General features: G+C 41.2%; 1 protein-coding gene across 5 annotated transcripts in view; it reads right to left on the reverse strand.

The window, feature by feature from the left end:
- ptprsb (protein tyrosine phosphatase receptor type Sb) overlaps positions 1-18,186 on the reverse strand; it is an 87,267-nt gene that overhangs the window by 38,230 nt on the left and 30,851 nt on the right. For 3 of the 5 annotated variants that reach the window (XM_052548395.1, XM_052548396.1, XM_052548392.1), the window contains exons 6-7: positions 16,090-16,278; positions 6,052-6,162 (exon numbers count right to left, since the gene is read on the reverse strand). In XM_052548395.1, coding sequence (XP_052404355.1) covers positions 6,052-6,162; positions 16,090-16,278 — 300 coding nt within the window. Of the gene's footprint in view, positions 1-6,039; positions 6,163-16,089; positions 16,279-18,186 lie in introns of all 5 variants that reach the window. The other 2 variants (XM_052548394.1, XM_052548393.1) reach the window with 1 other exon arrangement.

The raw sequence follows: 18,186 nt of genomic DNA on the forward strand, positions 1-18,186 counted from the left end.
AGCTGCATGCCTGAACACGCAACGACAGCACCGAGGGAGATCGCTCTACACACACACAAACAAACTTAACAGCTGTCAAACATTTCTGCAGCTACTAGTCAATCTGTTAACTAGCGGCTAACACTCCGTGCTCCACACAGGCCTAATACTCTATTAGGACACTAATACTCAGCATTGGAATCAGTTTCTCTTTGTTGACACACAAAAATCTAACAGGAATTAATATTATTGCAATGGTGTTCGCAAATGTTTCATTTTTCTAACCACTTGCTGGTTGAATTGTATTATTTGCATTCAGCCTTGTTTTTTCTCTGCTGTCTATGACCTGCCACCCATTTCTGGGTCACAATCCACCGTGGAGACGCACTGATGTGTGTGTGTGTGTGTGTGTGTGTGTGTGTGCTGCGATATTCTAGGACAAATCAGATTCTTCTGCAGCAGAAACTAATGCTCCGCAGGGAAATACTGCGTTTACTTCTGGAAGATCTACATCTGACTGTGGAATTAAATAAATAAAAGAGACAGCGAGCAAATGTGAGAAACGACGGAAGTTATGCTAATCCACCGAGTTAACGTGGAGCGCTGCCAACCACGCATCCAGAAACAGAGAGAGAGAGAGAGAGAGAGAGAGAGAGAGACAGACTGAGAGAGAGAGACAAGAGAGTAAGAGAGGGAGAGAGAGAGAGAGAGAGAGAGAGAGAGAGAGAGAGAGACAAGAGAGTAAGAGAGAGAGAGAGAGAGAGAGAGACAGAGAGAGAGAGAGAGACACAAAGAACAGGGCAACAGGAAACACTCAGGAACCGGAGACGGTGAAGTTTCTAACGATCGCTGATGTAAACGAGATGTGTGCGGGTGGATGGTTGCCACGGTGACACTGACTGGTTACTAGGGTGGTTCTATGCAGAATCTGAGGTGTTTCATGTGTTGCTAGGATCTTCTGCGTGGTTGCTAAGGTGTTAAAGAATTGTTCTTCTCTGGAGCACTGACTTGAAGGCACTGTTCACCCAAAAATGTATTATAAAAAATATTATTTTGAGAAATGGCTCAGTGTTTTTTTTGCGTGCTCCACAGAAGAAAGAAAGTCATACATGTTTGAGACAGAATGATCTTTTCTGGGTTAACTATCTCTTTAACAAAGAACCCCAGTGAACTTCATTATTCACCATCACAATGAAATAACGACCAAGAAGCCCAGCCGTTCAATCAGGAGCTGATCTGCTGTAGCTGTAATGTTGACTGATTCAATGAGCCGTTTCATTCGCATCAATAGAAACATAAGCCACGTTAAGATGTGTCCGGAGCCCAGGTTCTTGTTTCTTCTGCTTTAGAGATGACTGAACATCTGAGCAAAGCTTTCTGGGATGCCGAGGCTTATGGGGATTCACCACACAGGATCAAGTTCTGAAATCTACAACTTCAGCAAAGAGGGAAAAATCCACCTGAATAAAGCTACAACTGCATCGGCTAACAATTTAGAGCTAAACGCATTTGATCAAACCAATCTCTGCCAGAGACTAAAAAACTGATTCCAGCAGCATGCAACTTGTTTGTTACAATAAAATGTGCAATTGTAAAAGTGAATTGAATTGCAGGTGAGCATTGACCAAAGGACACCCATAACTGGAAGCTCATATTTCAGATGAAACATATGCTAAATCGACACTCATTAGTCATTAGATGCAGTTAATCAGAGGCTGTTAATGCAGTTAGTGCATGCACTCATGCGACACCAGTAACGTGCAAACTTACAAAGAAAACACTCAGGACATCATGCACAAAAAGATCCCAACATGTGCATTCAATTCTAATATTATGACTTATTATGGGTTACTGATGATGGAAAGAAACGGCTAATTTCTGATTATGACTAAACCAGTCTGTTCTGCCTAACGGTGAATATCTGAATATCTGAATTGAAATGACCTACTACGAGCGTCTTTTGTGCAAAAATCACTTTGCAGCTCTTAAAAGCTTGGGCTTCCAGCGAGACGGGAACAATAACCTTGGGTGGTAACAGCACATTTGATCTATGCAACAATGGGGACTGCTGAATTGGATTTGCCATTGTTAGTCGAGCCCATTACAATGAATTATCTCAAACGCAATCGTTCCTCTCGCTGAAAGAAGAAGCAGAGCCACAGCGTATCGACTTACAGTCCGAGCTCACAGATACAGCGCCACTTTAAACCATCACTGCACTCAAAAAATGCTTTTCTTATCTAGATTTTCTGTCTTGTTTCCAGCCCTGGTATATACAAATGATTAAATCAAGAAGTAGAATTATTGTCTTGTTTTCAGAAAAAAGTCAAAATTAATGTTTTTGCTTAGAAAAACCAAAACAATCTTATTTCACACAGAGAACAAGGTTATGAAGCTTACACCACTGACAGATTATTTAGCTTGTTTCAAGCACAAAAGCACTTCATTTTTACTTGTTTTTTTTTTCTGAAAACAAGACAATAATATTACTTTAAGTAAAGTCAAGTCAAACTTTATTTATAGAGCACAACTTTAACTCAGCCATTGTTGATCCAAAGTTTTACAACAAAAGGTTAGATAAAATAAAAGTATAAAAAAAGAAAAGAAAAAAAACTTGTCTAATAAAATACTTTTTTTTTTTTTTTTGCAGTGTAATAAATAAATATCAAAACATTCTTGAATCAAGATTCATGTACTTTACAGGTCAAATGGGTTAAGATTTTTCAAAGTTTGATCAAAATGTGGGGTAATAAAAATTATTATTCTAAAGCTAAACAAGATGATTTTTCTTGCCCCACTGGCAGATATTTTTGTTCATATTAAGACAAAACTAAATTTTGATCATTTGTTTTTTAAAACTAGACATACTATTTAAAGTCATTTAACCTGTCCAGTAAATGTATCTTGATTCAAGAATGTTTAGATATTTTTACTAGAAGATTTAATGAAAAAAGCATTTTTTGCAGTGTGTCGAATGAGACGCTTCTGTTCTCACGCCTGAATCAGATCGGTGTTCTTCAGAAGCACAGAAGATGTTTGGCTCGCTCTTTCTTCTCCTCCTCCAGAGGAGGCTGTCATGTGCAGCGAGACGTCACTCACGATCTTTCCAACACTTGACTTGCCTTTCAACAGTTTTCCAGGAGCGGAAACGGTTTGAGCGCTTCATCACGCTGACAGAATGAAAATAGGCCATTCTCTGATGACAAACAGACAAAAACCCTAGAACATTCCACTAAAACAGACACTTCATGCAGCTCATGCGCAAGCAGTGAGAGAAAACCACAAACACAGACTAAACAGAGCAACGGAGAACAACTGCGGTGTTCCTCTGCGGGACTCGGACACCACGCTGAGTTTATGAGCACAGGTGATCCGGGATCATCATTCTGATCCTATCATGCTGTGAAACGGCTGAACTCAGAACGAGCCACTTGAAGTTTGGGGAATAATTGTTATATTTAGAGAGTTTTGTTTTGCTTGGCCGCTGCTGTTTATCAATCTAACATAATTAATATATATGAGCCAGGTTCAGATTATTTCTATAACAACAACTGCTCATTATAACCATTACTTATAAACAGTGTGGAGGGTAACACATTACAAGTTACGTTATCAGAATACTTTTTTTAAATAACTAGTAAAATAATTGTACATTTTTACAAAAAAAAAAAAACTTCTTCAAATAAGTTTCGGAGGTTATTTAGTTTCCCATGTATTTAGTGATGGCTCTCGTGTCTTGTGTTTGAGAGAAATCATGAAATCAGGAGCGAAGACAGAGACAGAGGATCGTTGTGTAATTTTTACTGTGAAAGGGACTTTACAGCTGCCACAAATATGATTTGTTTCGTTGCTATTAAAAAACAAAGTAAGCCCAGTCCAGGTGACAAAATGTGATGTAAAAGAAACAATCCATTACTTACTGTAAAATATAACTATGTAATGCAATAAGCATTTTTTTATGGAGTATTGCAATATTGTAAGAAATTACTTAAACAAAAAAAAACACTTAAACAGATATCAGTCATAACTGAGCTGCTGAACTGGTTAACCCTAAATTAGCACAGATTAGATATTATAAAATAACTGACAAATGTGTTAATGTACAAAAGAACAATACTTGCCTATTACATTGTATGAATAGTGGCCAAAATGTATGAATGTCTGAATGTGTGTGTGTGTGTGTGTGTTTGAATCATGCAGGGATTTTTAGTGAATGTACGAAGTCAGTTTTCCACAAATCTTCATGTCAAAAGTTTGGTTTGTGCATCTTTAAAATAAACGACAAGTTTATCAATCTAATACAATCTAATCTAATCTAATGTCGTTTAGAGACGTTTATTAGTGTGACTGAAGTGAGACACACACGGTCACTGTCGCGTTCGGATCATACGATGCTTGATGGACAGCTCGGCACAGATGATACTGATGAGACGTCGACCAATTCAGCGCTTTGGAAAAAAGGGATGTGGAGCGATCAATAAACTGATTGTCTGCAGAAAGCACGTCCGTCACTTGAGCAAGAGCTGCACACAGACACATGCACACGAGCACAGACACGAGAACAGACACGGGCACAGACACGGGCACAGACACGGGCACAGACAGACAAACACATGACAGATGGACAGACACCAGCATGAGGACAGACACAAGCACAGACATGAGAACAGACAGACAGAAGATGCACAATCACAGTGGCACAGAGCACATGACCACACAACAGCCAATCAGGACACAGCGCTGCTCAGGCATGCAAACGTTATCATGCAGACACTCATAATTTCCAATTGCTGGGTTTCCATGGCAACGCGTGCAGAGAGACAGAGAGAGGGCCTTCCGAGAAGAAGGTTTGGAAACAAGATCCCACAATGCAACACACGAGACTGACACGACCCTCGTCTACACAGCGCATTACATTTATCTTGGGTTCGCTACCATCGTCAGCACTGTTTACTGCTTGACTGACATTTAGTTCTCTGTGTTTAAATGCCAAATTAAAGAAACGAGAGAAAATAAACAAAAAACACACCAACCTTCTCGCAGCTCTGAGGGTGTAAGAGGGATTGAGAAAGCAGAGAAGAAAACCAGGGAAACACAGAGAGAGTAAAAAGGCCACTGCAACCATCTTCATCTGCCACAGTCTGACCTCATTCATTTACTCTAGCTTACGTTTAGCTCTTCAGTCTGCAGCTTTGTGTGGCAGTATTATTCATATACACTCCCAAATATCAAATATTGTGGCTTGGCCTTGCTCTACTCTGAGGAATTCACTTCATAAAGAAATAAACTGAAAATATCACAAGCAAACTGAGAAAACACAGACACAACACACTGCAAAGACCTTTATATTTTAGTTGTAAATCATGAATGTAGTGAACAGTAAAGTCAAATTAGTTTCTTTTAGTAATTGAAACAAATACAAACAGACAAAAGAACTGAAAAAACATGAAGCAAACAATTAGAAGCACACAAACTTTGCAATATTAGTAAAGGCATCATGCAGCACTTAATAACATTAATATTTACTATAACGTGTTCATCAGAGCAAATATTCAGATGTGATTGACGGCCGGTGCTGAGGTCTTTCCCGCTCGTTACTCATCGAACCTCATTTACCTTCTTTTATTCTCTATTAAACTGCGGTGGATCTTTCTGGACCAGCAGGCCGTGAGCCCTTCAGCCCAACAGCAGATATCACTAATTGAGTTTACAGAAACAATTACAAACCTGTAAACCCAATTCATTTCAAATCAATTAGCTTTTTTAATGCTTCAGTTAGCCATGAATCACGAATGAACCCCGACGGGAAGCACTTGAGTTGATAAAGTTGGGCGTTTCCTCCGAATTGCTCGAGCAGAATTGAATCTCTGCTTGGAAGAAGCTCATAAAAACAGAAATTTGTTCAGCTTGGACACAGCCAAGAGCATACACGCGATAACAATGCAACGCGATACGTATATATGTGTTTACATTAGAAGTGCTGCAGAGGCTGCTGAATAAATAAATATTTTAGTCTTCATTGACATTTGAATGAAAGTGTATTACCTACGGAGTACCTACTGTGTTCCATACCTCTCACGTATAAGTTAGCAGGGGACGAGTAGCGCACGCCCTGAGAGTTAGACGCCACGCACTCGTACTTCCCCTGATCGGTCTCCTCACTGCGCTCGATCTGCAGCGCACCTGCACAGAGAGAGAGAGAGAGAGAGAGGGAGAGAGAGAGAGAGAGAGAGGGAGAGAGAGAGAGAGAGAGAGAGAGCCAGGCAGAGAGAGAGAGAGAGGGAGAGAGAGAGAGAGGGAGAGAGAGGGAGAGAGAGAGGGAGACGGGGCAGAGAAACAGATGGGGCAGTTAGACAGAGACAAAACAGAGGAGAGGAGGAGAAAAAGAAGTAAAGGAAAGAGGAGAGAAAACAAACTCAGTGAATCTCAAGATGCTTTACAGACCCTCCTTTATGTTCTACATGCTCTTCAGCTTCATATTTTACACACGATACAAGCACATCCACCTTTGACTGATTGTTACAGGGTGGTAAGATTCACATCGGTACATTGACCTAAGATTTACCAATGTGATTGTCACAAGACGGTGTGGTGTGTGATCAGGCGGAAGGAAGATAACGATAAACAGATTTTAATAATCCACATAGAGGTAATATCCAGACAGGTCGGGAACACACACACACACACACACACACACACACACAATGTAACACTCACAATAACCAACAAACTAGAACACAATCTCAGGAACTGATATAGGGCAGATAACAAAGGGCAGACAGGTGAGCACAATGATGTGATTAACAAATAATTATAACAGGAACAAGCATATGTGGACACAGAGGGAGAAACTTCAATCAACAGTTCACAGGGGTTTGACAGATCACCCCCCCCCCCATGAGACAGAGGGAGGGATGGAGGGGGACATAGGAGGAGGAAAGAGAAGTGGATGTGTGATGGTGAAAGAGGAAGGCAAAGGGCTGGCTGGCAGACCAGACAGGTGGAGATTCTGGTGGAGGACGACTAACAGAGACCAGGGTGGTGATGAAGGGCTGACAACTCCAGGGGGCTGACCAATGGTGGCGGAGCAGATGGTGGAGGAACCAGAGGCAGAGACGTAGAGCTGATGAGCCAGGGCGACACCAAGGATCCAGAGGTCCAAGGCGGAGCAGATGGTGCTGGCAATCGAGGCAGAGATGGGGATCTGGAAGGCTGCGGTGTAGCCAGAGCGACACAAGACTGAGGTGGAACTAGAGGGAAGGAGGAGCCTGAGGAGTGGAGTCCCTGGGCAGTGGATAGTCGACGAGTGACCAAGGCATAGCAGAAGGGAAGATGGAGCCTGGTGGAGCTGGTGGACTGATGGGCCATGGTGGAGATGAGGGAGCTAGGAGCCATGGTGGAGCCGCTGGGTCGCAGGACCAAGGTGGAGTCTGGGACTTGGTGGCTGAAGGCAGAGTTGAAGGATCCTCCAGACTCCAGACCAGCGGCGAGCCAGTACCACAGATGGTGAGCTGAGGGTGATTAGAGAGGCTGATGGGATCCAGCTGAGAGGGTGTTGTGGAAGGGAACAGGTCAATGAGAGGAGGTGGGAGAGGGAGGTTGGGTTGGTGATGCTGTGGGCAGGGCTTTCCATTGCCCCCTTGATCTCCACAGCTTTACCCACCATCACTTGTGCTGTTGGCTCGCGCAACTGGTTAGACACTAGGGGCTTAAGCTCTAGGGCGATCGTCAGCTCTGTTGCTGTTGATGGAGATGACTCAACAACCGCAGCAGGCTTTGGCTCTGGCTCTCCGTCTGTGGTGGGCTCGGGCAGCTCTGTGCCACAGGGTGGTCCTTGACTGGGCCCTGGGTCCTGAGTGGGGCTGGTGTTCTCGTCTACGATGGCCACGGTCAGATGTGACTTGCAGGACACCAGCACCCACTCAATAAAGGTGAATAGGCTCTCTCGAGGACCAACCTCAGACAACTGTGCTCATGTGGTGGTGTTAAGTCCAGCTTGATAGAATGAGCAAAGAAAGTTGTCCGGGTAATGTGTGAGGTTAGCAAGGAACACAAAGTCTTTTATGTGGTCCTCAAGAGAGCGATCCCCCTGCCCCAGCAGGAAGACGAGGACAGCAGGGTCATCCATAACAAAAACCAAAAACTGACCAAACTGGAAAACCAAATGAGGGGAATACGCCTCTAAAATAGTTTATGTTTGGGTCAGTTATTCTGTCAGGGTGAGATGTGGTGTTTGATGACGAAGATGAGGAAGATAACGATAAACAGTCTCTAATAATCCACATAGAGGTAATATCCAGACAGGTCAGGAACGAACACACGAGCACGCACACACAAGGTAACATTCACAATAACCTACAAACTAAAACACAATCGACAGGAACTGATATAGTGCAGATTACGGGGTGGGGGGGCAGACAGGTAAGCACAATGAGGTGATTAACTCATAATGAGAACAGGAACAAGCATATGTGGACACAGAGGGAGAAACCTCAATCAACAGTCTACAGGGATGTGAAAGCTATTCATCTATTTAAAAAAGTGTGCATCAGATAAAAGTTACCATTTGTATCGCAATGCATCTTTTCGAACATATTTGCATCTGTAAAAACTATTTTTTTTAAATATATATATATAATTATTATTAGATTCGCTATAATTTTATTATTAAGAAAGTGACCAATATAGTATATGTAAATTAGGAATGCACTGACATGAAAATTTTGGACAATACTGATAACGGATAATTATTATATATGAAAACCGATAACTGATATGTTGGCCGATAAATCTAAATCCAATTTTTTATATAATTTTTGAGAGCCTGATTACAAAACAAGATTAACTCACCATTAAAAGCCATTAAAGACTGAAACACAAATCTAAAATAAAGCAGCCTTACAAATAAATAAAACAATCCAAACAAGTCACTGGACAACATTACTTCGATATAAAAAAATAAAAAATCATGTGCCATGGATAAATTAAACAGAATAGCCTCTGCACCGATAATAATTAAATTATTTTAATTAAACCATATGAAAATATTAAGAAAAAAATAAAAGTGGTGGTTATTGTTAATAATATATAAATGATTTTGAAAAAGAATCTTAAATTAATAGCTACCATTGTTTCAAATAGCAACATTTCTGTTTAAGCAGCGTGCTCTGTTGCTGAAGAGCTAAATAAACACCGATCAACTGAAGCGCTTTGTTAGTGGGTAAATTATGCTATATGAGAATCAGATGTGTATACAACATAAACATATTATAACTTTTATTTGCACAAAAAGACACAAATGCAGTGATCTTGAACTAAGTTACGCCCTAATCAGATGTGTAACTTGACGCGCTCTTCCTGTAACAACGTGCTGAAATTCACATGAATTCACACATTTTATTGCGATAATATTCTCTTTATAATGTTATGCACATGATATTCCCAGTTATACTAGTCATTAATGTTGTGCGCTTCTGTTTGAGCTGCATGCATTGAGCTCAAGATGATTACCGGTAAATTGAAGGGCTCTATTAGCTTAACCAAATGCATTCTATATGTGATAAATAAGACCTATATGCATAATATAAACACATTATTACAATGTTTAATTGCACAAAAGGCTGCAAATGCATAAATGAACTTAAGTGTGCTGGTTATGAAGGTGCAACTCTTCCCATAACAACGTGCTTAAACGCGGACACACTAAGGTTCCATAACATTATTTAACAGTAATGTTCTCATTATATTATGACAGGTTTGCCATGCACATGTTGCACTTTACTCTATTTAACTTTTCAAAGTGATTCCAATAATCAAGGAATTAAAAGCAATCAGCGAACAGTGCGCATTTGAAGTGTCTCTGCAGGAAAGAATGCATTATTTATTGGCTTTAACATATCGGCAACATTTTCTTATCGTTTTGATAATGATAACATTAAAATTAACATTTAACATATATCGTGCAACCCTAATGTTAATAGATATTTCCTCTCTAAACAGTTTCTCAAGTGCGCAAAATATGACATATCACAAAACTACGCAGACCGAGGCGAGTCCCGAGAGTCACATGGAATGTAGATTAACATGGCCATTTGTCTGAACTAAAGAAATAAAAGTGAACTATCTATACCGTATTTTTTCCATTGCATGGTATTGCATTGTATTAAATCAAATCAGAATCGGATCACACTGCATCGTGATAGGAGTGAATCGGATCGCATCGGCAGATGTGTATGGCATTGACCTCAGTCATGGAGATCCCTACTGACTGTCTTTCATTTACATAGCTCTTTGTCATTCGGTCTGATTTCCAAATACTTTAAATCAAAATTTGTAATAATGTGATTCACCTTGGTTGGTTTGGTTTATAACTCTTAGACGAAGACTTATTTAAATCCCTGTGCGAAAAATTAATGGGAAAATACTACTGGAATAACTAGACTGTTGCTCTCAATACTGACTTTATCAAAGCAGCTTCACAGTGATGAACAGAAAACGAACACTGGTAATGCTATACAATTCTATAATTATTAAATAAACTGTATTTCTGTTATTATTTTCTAATGTTAATGCTTTACATCAAGTCAGTGGATGGAAATAATGGTGACGCAGCCGATCAGAGAGAGAAGAGAGACTGAGCAGTGAAATACAGAAACTCACGCAGACAGCATCAGAAGAGACTGACTCAGCGTTCTGAGCGTGTGTGTTTTTCATGTAGATGTGACTGTGGGCAGCCTGACAGCATGTGAAATCACTGCAGTGGAATCAACACCTACAGACTGTGCTCAGGATTCACACACAGTCCGTAAATACAGTGAAGTGTGTGAAGGACACCGTGACCTTTAGGGAGGACCGCTCTGATGCTGGACTGGGACTCTGAGACTGATGGAGAAACACTGCAGTCGAGCTTGATAGCGTCTTTCCACAGAAAATTACTTTTATACTGTACAAAGTCTCCCTGCAAGGTCAAACATTTCAAGCTTTTACTTTCCTCTTGGGCACATTTGGCCTCACACACACACACACACACACACAGGTTTCCATATTTCATAAGGTGTATCCACAGGTGTAATGGTTTTTCTACCGTATAAACTGTATTTTCTATCCCCTTACTCTAACCCTAAACTTCACACAAAACTACTGCACTGCAAAATAATATATTTTTATTTGTTTTCTAGTACAAATATCTAAACATTATTGAATCAAGAGGAATTTACTTGACTGGTAAAATGACTCACGTTTTTAAGTCTTGTTTTCAAAAAAAAAAAAAAATTAATTTAATTTTAGCGATGATCTTAATTCACAGGCTAACTAGAATTATTTTTCTTGCCCCATTTCCAGATATATTTACTTCAGTTTTTTTTTTGTAGAAATTTTTCGATTTTTAAAACCATTTATTCTGTATGATTTATAACACACACACACAGGTCTTTGAAATCTCAGTCCAAGCTTCACGTTACAAAGCTTCACCATTATTTCTGTTCGATGGATTTCTGCAGCTGTAAACAGAAGCATCACTGAATATAATCAGTGCAAGAGAACGAGGGAGAAACTAGGAGAGACACAACAGATGAACCTATGCAGACATTACAGAAGCACCGCAGAGCATCATGGGAACAAACCGATATAAGGGACAGCAGGAGATGAGGTGATGGACGAAAGGTGGCCGACGAGTCTTTTAGTTTGATCTGTGCGTCATTCGTGCTCTTAACTAGCGATCGACTGATGTGGAGATCTACATGAGGAGCACACCCCTCTCTCTTTCGAGTAATGTCTCTCTCTCTCTCTCTCTCTCTCTCCCTCAATTCATTATATATATATATATATATATATATATTATTAAATTAAAATTAAAATTAATGCATTTAGCAGACGCTTTCATCTAAAGCAACTTACAATGCATCCAGGCTATCAATTTTTACCTATCATGTGTTCCTGGGGAATGGAACCCCCAACCTATACTTGATAACACAATGCTCTACCACTTGAGCTACAGGTGAGCTATATATAAAATAGTAATAATAAATATGAAGCATGCAATGAAAAAATGAAGGATGCAATCGAGCCAGTCCCTCCAGGTGAGATGAGGACAGGGTTTTAAAGCCCTTACTTCATCGTACCCAAGAAAAGCGGTGGCTTTCGGCCTATGCTGGATCTTCGAGTCTTGAATCGGGCCCTGCACAAGCTCCCATTCAGGATGACATGCAACAGGCAGGGACAGGGACAGGGCAGGGACTGGACAGGGACCTTGACTGCTTTGGCACATCAGCTGTCTGCAGTTGCTGGCAGTGCTAGCCTTATGGTGGTTCCTGCCGCTGTTGCTAGACAAGCACGTGTTGGTCCACACAGATAACACTGCGGCTGTTTCGTACATCAACCGGCAGGGCAGTCTACGATCACGTTCCATGTCTCAACTCACCGGTCATCGCCTCCTCTGGAGTCAGATGCACTCAAGTCGCTGCAAGCTATCCACAGCCAAGCATTTTCGGTAAGTGAAGAGTGCCTTGTGTTCGGGCCGGCCTACTCTCACGTTGTCCTGAGACCCTGGCCTAGATACATGCCCAAGGTCCCCACCACTCCCTTCTGAGACCAGGTGGTGAACCTACAAGCACTGCCCCTGTTGCTGTGTCCCGTAAGAGCGCTTCGCATAGTTTCAGAAGCTCAGAGCAGCTCCGGGTCTGCTTTGGAGGTCAGCAGAAGGGAGAAGCTGTCTCCAAGCAGAGGTTGGCTCACTGGATAGTGCATGCCATCGCCTTGGTGTACCATTCCCAAGACAAGCCGTGCCCCCTGGGGGTGAGGGCCCACTCCACACAGAGTGTGACCACCTCCTATGCTCTGGTGCATGGTGCCTCTCTGGCGGACATCTGACGAGCTGTGGGCTGGGTGACACCTAATACCTTTGCGAGGTTTTACAACCTTCATGTAGAGCCAGTTTCTTCCCGTGTGTTGGGTAACAGGTAATTGGTGGGAAGGGCTGACTGGGTGTCATGCTTGCTGCGTCATTCCCCCAACAGAGGGATGCAAGAGCCTTTCTTCTCCCAGTAGAGTTCCCTGGTTGGCGTACCCTGGTTGAGCATCCTCCCGCACCCTCGGTGGTCAGACTTGGCAGAGCAGTCTGCCATCCAGGCCCAGCACTGGTGTTAGCATGCCCAGAGTTCCGGTCAGCCCCTGTTCTGGGCTAGGTGTCCATATGTCACTTCCCTACGCGTGGTCTCCGTAGCTACCTTTTCCTAAGGCTCCGGAGACGTTATGTCCCCATGCCACAAACTTGAACCATTCGCTGTTGCCGGAACACGTTCTCAGCTCCTCAGCGTAAAACCTAGTTAGTGGATGCACCTGCCGCCTATTTATACCCATGGGCACGGGGAGTGGCTCAGGTATTGTAAATCCACTTGCCAATTTTCATTGGCGTTTTCTCTTAAACTCAGACATGATTGGCCTCCCAAGTGAGACCACATATATCGTTCGAAATAACGTCTCGATTCCCTCCATTAGGGAACGAGGGTTACGTACGTAACTGAGACGTTCCTTGCCGCTGTCGCCTCTGGCTTGCTTAGTTGGGGTCACTTAATCTACAGCGATATCGTTGACTTGATTGCAAATAAATGCACAGACACTATTTAAACTGAACAGAGATGACATCACTGAATTCAATGATGAACTGCCTTTAACTATCATTTTGCATTATTGACACACTGTTTTCCTAATTAATGTTGTTCAGTTACTTTGACACAGTGTTTTTGTTTAAAGTGCTGTATAGATAAAGATGACTTGACTTGCACTTACATGGCAAGATGTTTTCTGTAAGTTTTCTGTAACCCTGAGCCCCCATCATGGTGCTGATCTTCTTAGTATTTTTGTCTTGTCTTCTAATACTAATATCTAACATTCTTGAATCAAGATGCATTTACTTGACAGGTAAAATGATTTAAGATTTAAAAAAAAAAAAACTTAAAAGCTTAAAGCAAGCAAACATATCTGCCAGTGGGGCAAAGACAATAATTTTTTTTAGCCTTTGAATTAAGATTACTTTTCTTACCCCACTGGCAGATATTTTTTGCTCGTTTTAAGCAAAAACATACAACATATTGATCTTTTTTTATTTTCTTTTTCTTTTAAGAAAACAAGACAAAATCTTAAGTCATTTCATCTGTCAGGTAAATTCCTCTTGTTTCAAGAATGTTTAGAAATTTGTACAAGACAACAGTAATGAGTAAGAAGATCAGTTTATTGCAATGCAGTGCAGAACAACAAATGATGCGTGTGTGTGTGTGTGTGTGTGCATCTATTTTTTATGAATTATGACCTGTTTCTGGAGTCTGCACTAAAACAAGTGTCTCCTGTCGACGGTGTGTTCTGCTGTGGAGCTCGGCTTCACCTCTCATTAGGGAACAGGTGCAGGGAGCGAGATCAGGTTCGTTAGGAGGATTGGTGGGGGCGAGGGGCATGTTTATCGCAGGATGACATGAGCGGAGCGCTAAACATATGCCATCAACCCACAGGATTAAAGGAGAAGTTTGGTTGGTCTAGAAAAAACAGATACTCACCAAAGACTCCTGAGAAAAACACACCGAACACACAATGAGAAAAAAACACAACGAAAGATTTGAGTGACAGCGGCACAAACACACTTCATACAAAGCTCACACATCAGACCGATTATATATCAGTACTATATATAATCATATACATTAAATACATTAGATTTATGTATATATACATGTGCATGTATAAGCCAGGGATAACATACAGCCAGCAAACAAACGCTGTACATGATCCGCTTATTCCACGACTGCTTATCAAATAAATCAACAAATGGAGATGAAATACTGATTAAAGCATAAATGATTTAACTAAGTGAGCTTGACATGATATGAGAGAAGTGAAACTAGAGTTTAAAGTATAGAATTTAGCATCATTATTCATATATATGAGTCTGAATCAATCACAGCTCCAGAGAGATGCTTCAGAAACACCTCAATATATTTGTTGTATAATCAGAAACATACAGGGTGAATCCAGTCGTTATATCTATATTCCTTGATTCTTAGTCTCAATATCATTAGATTCAAAGGGAAGGGAATCCTGGTTTAAAAACAACACCAACAGCACATTTTGTCCCACTTCACCCATATTCACCCTGAATGTAGCACATGCTTACAGTAGACACATTACTGTCATGTGATTCTGAGTCACATCTTATTTACAGTCAAAGGGACAGTTTTACTAAACGGGGCAAATTAGAGTTAGATCGCAAGTTATATTCTGTGTGTGATTTACTAACGATGCGCACATTAAAGAACACAAATGCAGCACATGATTTCTATAATGACCAGCGCAATCTACAGAGAGCTCTGCTTTAAGACTTGCTTTTTTGGGTGTTAAATAATGGCCAATAATACCCTTTATTTGATGAGCGCTAACGTTAGTAAATCATGTTGCATGATTCATTTGAATACTCTTCACCCATAAATGTTGCTTCTGAAACCGAAAGTCCCACAAATGCATATTCAAGAAGATCAGGCGCAAAAATAACTGTCCACACCTTCAGCGCTAATTCTTCAATGTGCGGCATTAGCATAAAGCACAAAAAGATTTTCTTACTTAGTATTTTTGTCTTGTTTTCTAGTAGAAATATCTAAACATTTCTGAATCAAAATGCATTTACTGTACAAGCAATATGGCTTAAGATATTAAGTCTTGTTTTCTAAAAGAAATAATCAAAATTTAGTTCGTTTTTGCTTAAGACAAGCAAAAATATCTGCCAATGGGTAAGAAAAATGATCTTAATTCAAAACCTGAACAAGATTATTTTTCTTGCCCCACTGGCAGATATTTTTCTAGTGTAAATCCTGACAGTACTTTAATGCTAAAAGACGGTTTGCATTGACGCAGGCTGTTAGTAAATCTGGCCCAAAGGTTAAAATCTCAAAGTAAGTGGTGATTTCAGAAATGACTGCCTTCCCGAGCACCGAGCGTAATTGAGAGGAGACCTCTGTCTGCGTTCCCTGCTAATCTCAGCAAGAGTCCCCACATCATCATTAGAGCTGGTTTCATTCGAGAGCACACATCTCCACAATCACAGACGAGAGAGTCTCCGGTGAATCGTACCTGATCGCAGCTGCTTGATCCGGCCTTGGCTGAGCGCCGGCTCCACGGGCAGGAAGTCCTTGAACCAGGAGATCTCGGGATCGGGAATCCCGCTGGCGGCGCACAGCATGGTCGCGGTCCGGGTTCGCTCCACCACCTTCAGCTGCGGACCCATGTCGATGCTGGGGAAGCCGAAGGGCAGCAGGTCCTCTGCACAACACCGGAGCAAACATTTCACCATCAGCAGAGAAAGAGACAAAACCACCAGAGTTCTGCTGTCTTAACATCCATCAAATACACACCACAATGTGTGAAGAACTTCTAGACAGCTTAAACACAAGAAACACGGGTATATGGCAGAAATACATTTACACAGCAGCTCTTCTATCACCATCAGAAAACTATCCAATATTTTGATATTCTTGTTCTTTGCATATTGATTTGCAAAATGATTAGAATACTAGTATTTTCACCAGCTACAAAATGGTTTTAAGTCAGTTATTTGTATCTTTTTCAGGAACGCGTCTTGGAGACACAGTTCTTCTGGATGGAGTCTGTCTCAGTGTGTTCTGTTTCTTCATGTCTCTCCAGACTGATGATGAGGATCAGATCACATCTCTGTGTGCACCTACTATCAGCACCCACCTCATTTGTCACCACTCTTACACAAATATCCTGTCATTATTTAGATGTGTGAAAACACTACAAATGATTTAGTGCATCAGTAAATTTCCCAGATGAATCAAATGAAATCATGAACAAATTCAGACGTTGGTCAGAAGATTAAGTTTGGCATCACTAGTTCTGATTCCAAACAGCTGATAGGAAACAGTCACGACTGCTGAATATTATCAGATCAATATCCAGTCATCTCCACTAGACAAAGATTCATCAGTAATGCATTTACGGTAGCGCATTTATCCCAAGCGACATACAATGCAATTCGTCAAAGAGCCAACAATAATCAAAACATACAATGGTTGATTAGACAACTGGGTTACAAAGTGAGCTAGAGAAGAGAGAAATAGTAATGTGCAATTTTTCAGTGTAATGCTGGATACAACTGAACAGATCACTGTTACAGACGGAAACTGAAATCACAGGAGCGTTTGGGAAACCTGTCTGGAAACAACACTCTGGAAGGAGTGAATGTGACTGAAGTAGTTCCTCTTACGACAAACACACTCATGGTTTAGGCAGTGTTTCATGAAAACCAAAGGACCAGCATCCATTGAGAACAATCCCAGTGCAAACACCACCACGTCGTTGTTGGAAACTTCTTCATCAGCGCTTGGAAGGCAGTTGATTAAAAACTGTTTCTCGCATCTGTTCACATTAGCGGCCCACTTACGAGGGAGTTTAGATGAAATGATATTGACACAGCGGCACCCACCCACTTCCTGCATATCGCTTTCAGCGGGTGGCATTCATTACGCTGGTATAAATAAAGCAGTCATCTCCTCCAAACCACTGAAACGATCAGAGGTAAATGAGAGCAACAAACCCGTCTGGCGCTGGAACGGTGAAGGTGCACCGTGTAATTATGTACCTACATAATCTCTGCGCACGCGTTCACCTAACCATCAATTACACCATCCACAGCCCAGTGTTTGCAGTGCGCTCGCCAGCTGAGCTAATTATTTGTTCGCTTTAATTAGAGAGGCAGCAGAGATGAGGAGGTTACAGTAAACACAGGCACGAAGGGCAACATTTGCTCATTCTGGGGTGCGACAGCAGACTGAGATCTGGATACGATCTGTGTTAGATCCCCTGTGACGGATCGATGGCAGATCATGTAGGAACGAGGGAACAGACCAAATCAAAGCTCTTGGCCCAAGCCGAAACCGAACAAAATTAAACACTGGGCTGAAGGCTGAATACTGAAAACAGTTTTTTTTGTGCATTTCCTGCCCATGTATTTTGCCTGTTTTTTTCACCATTGCAAGTTAAATAGCCAAATTGTGCTTTTATTTGTTTTGTTTTGCTTTTTAAATAAAACAATTAATACAAAACAACAATTTAAAAAGGTTTTTTTTTTTTACATTCTAGCAGACATTATACCAACAAAGCACAATTTAACTTAAAATTAATAAGTTAGTTGATTTTGACCATTTTTGA

The sequence above is a fragment of the Carassius gibelio genome, chromosome B2 (genome assembly GCF_023724105.1).
Source record: "Carassius gibelio isolate Cgi1373 ecotype wild population from Czech Republic chromosome B2, carGib1.2-hapl.c, whole genome shotgun sequence".
Classification (NCBI taxonomy): Eukaryota; Metazoa; Chordata; class Actinopteri; order Cypriniformes; family Cyprinidae; genus Carassius; species Carassius gibelio.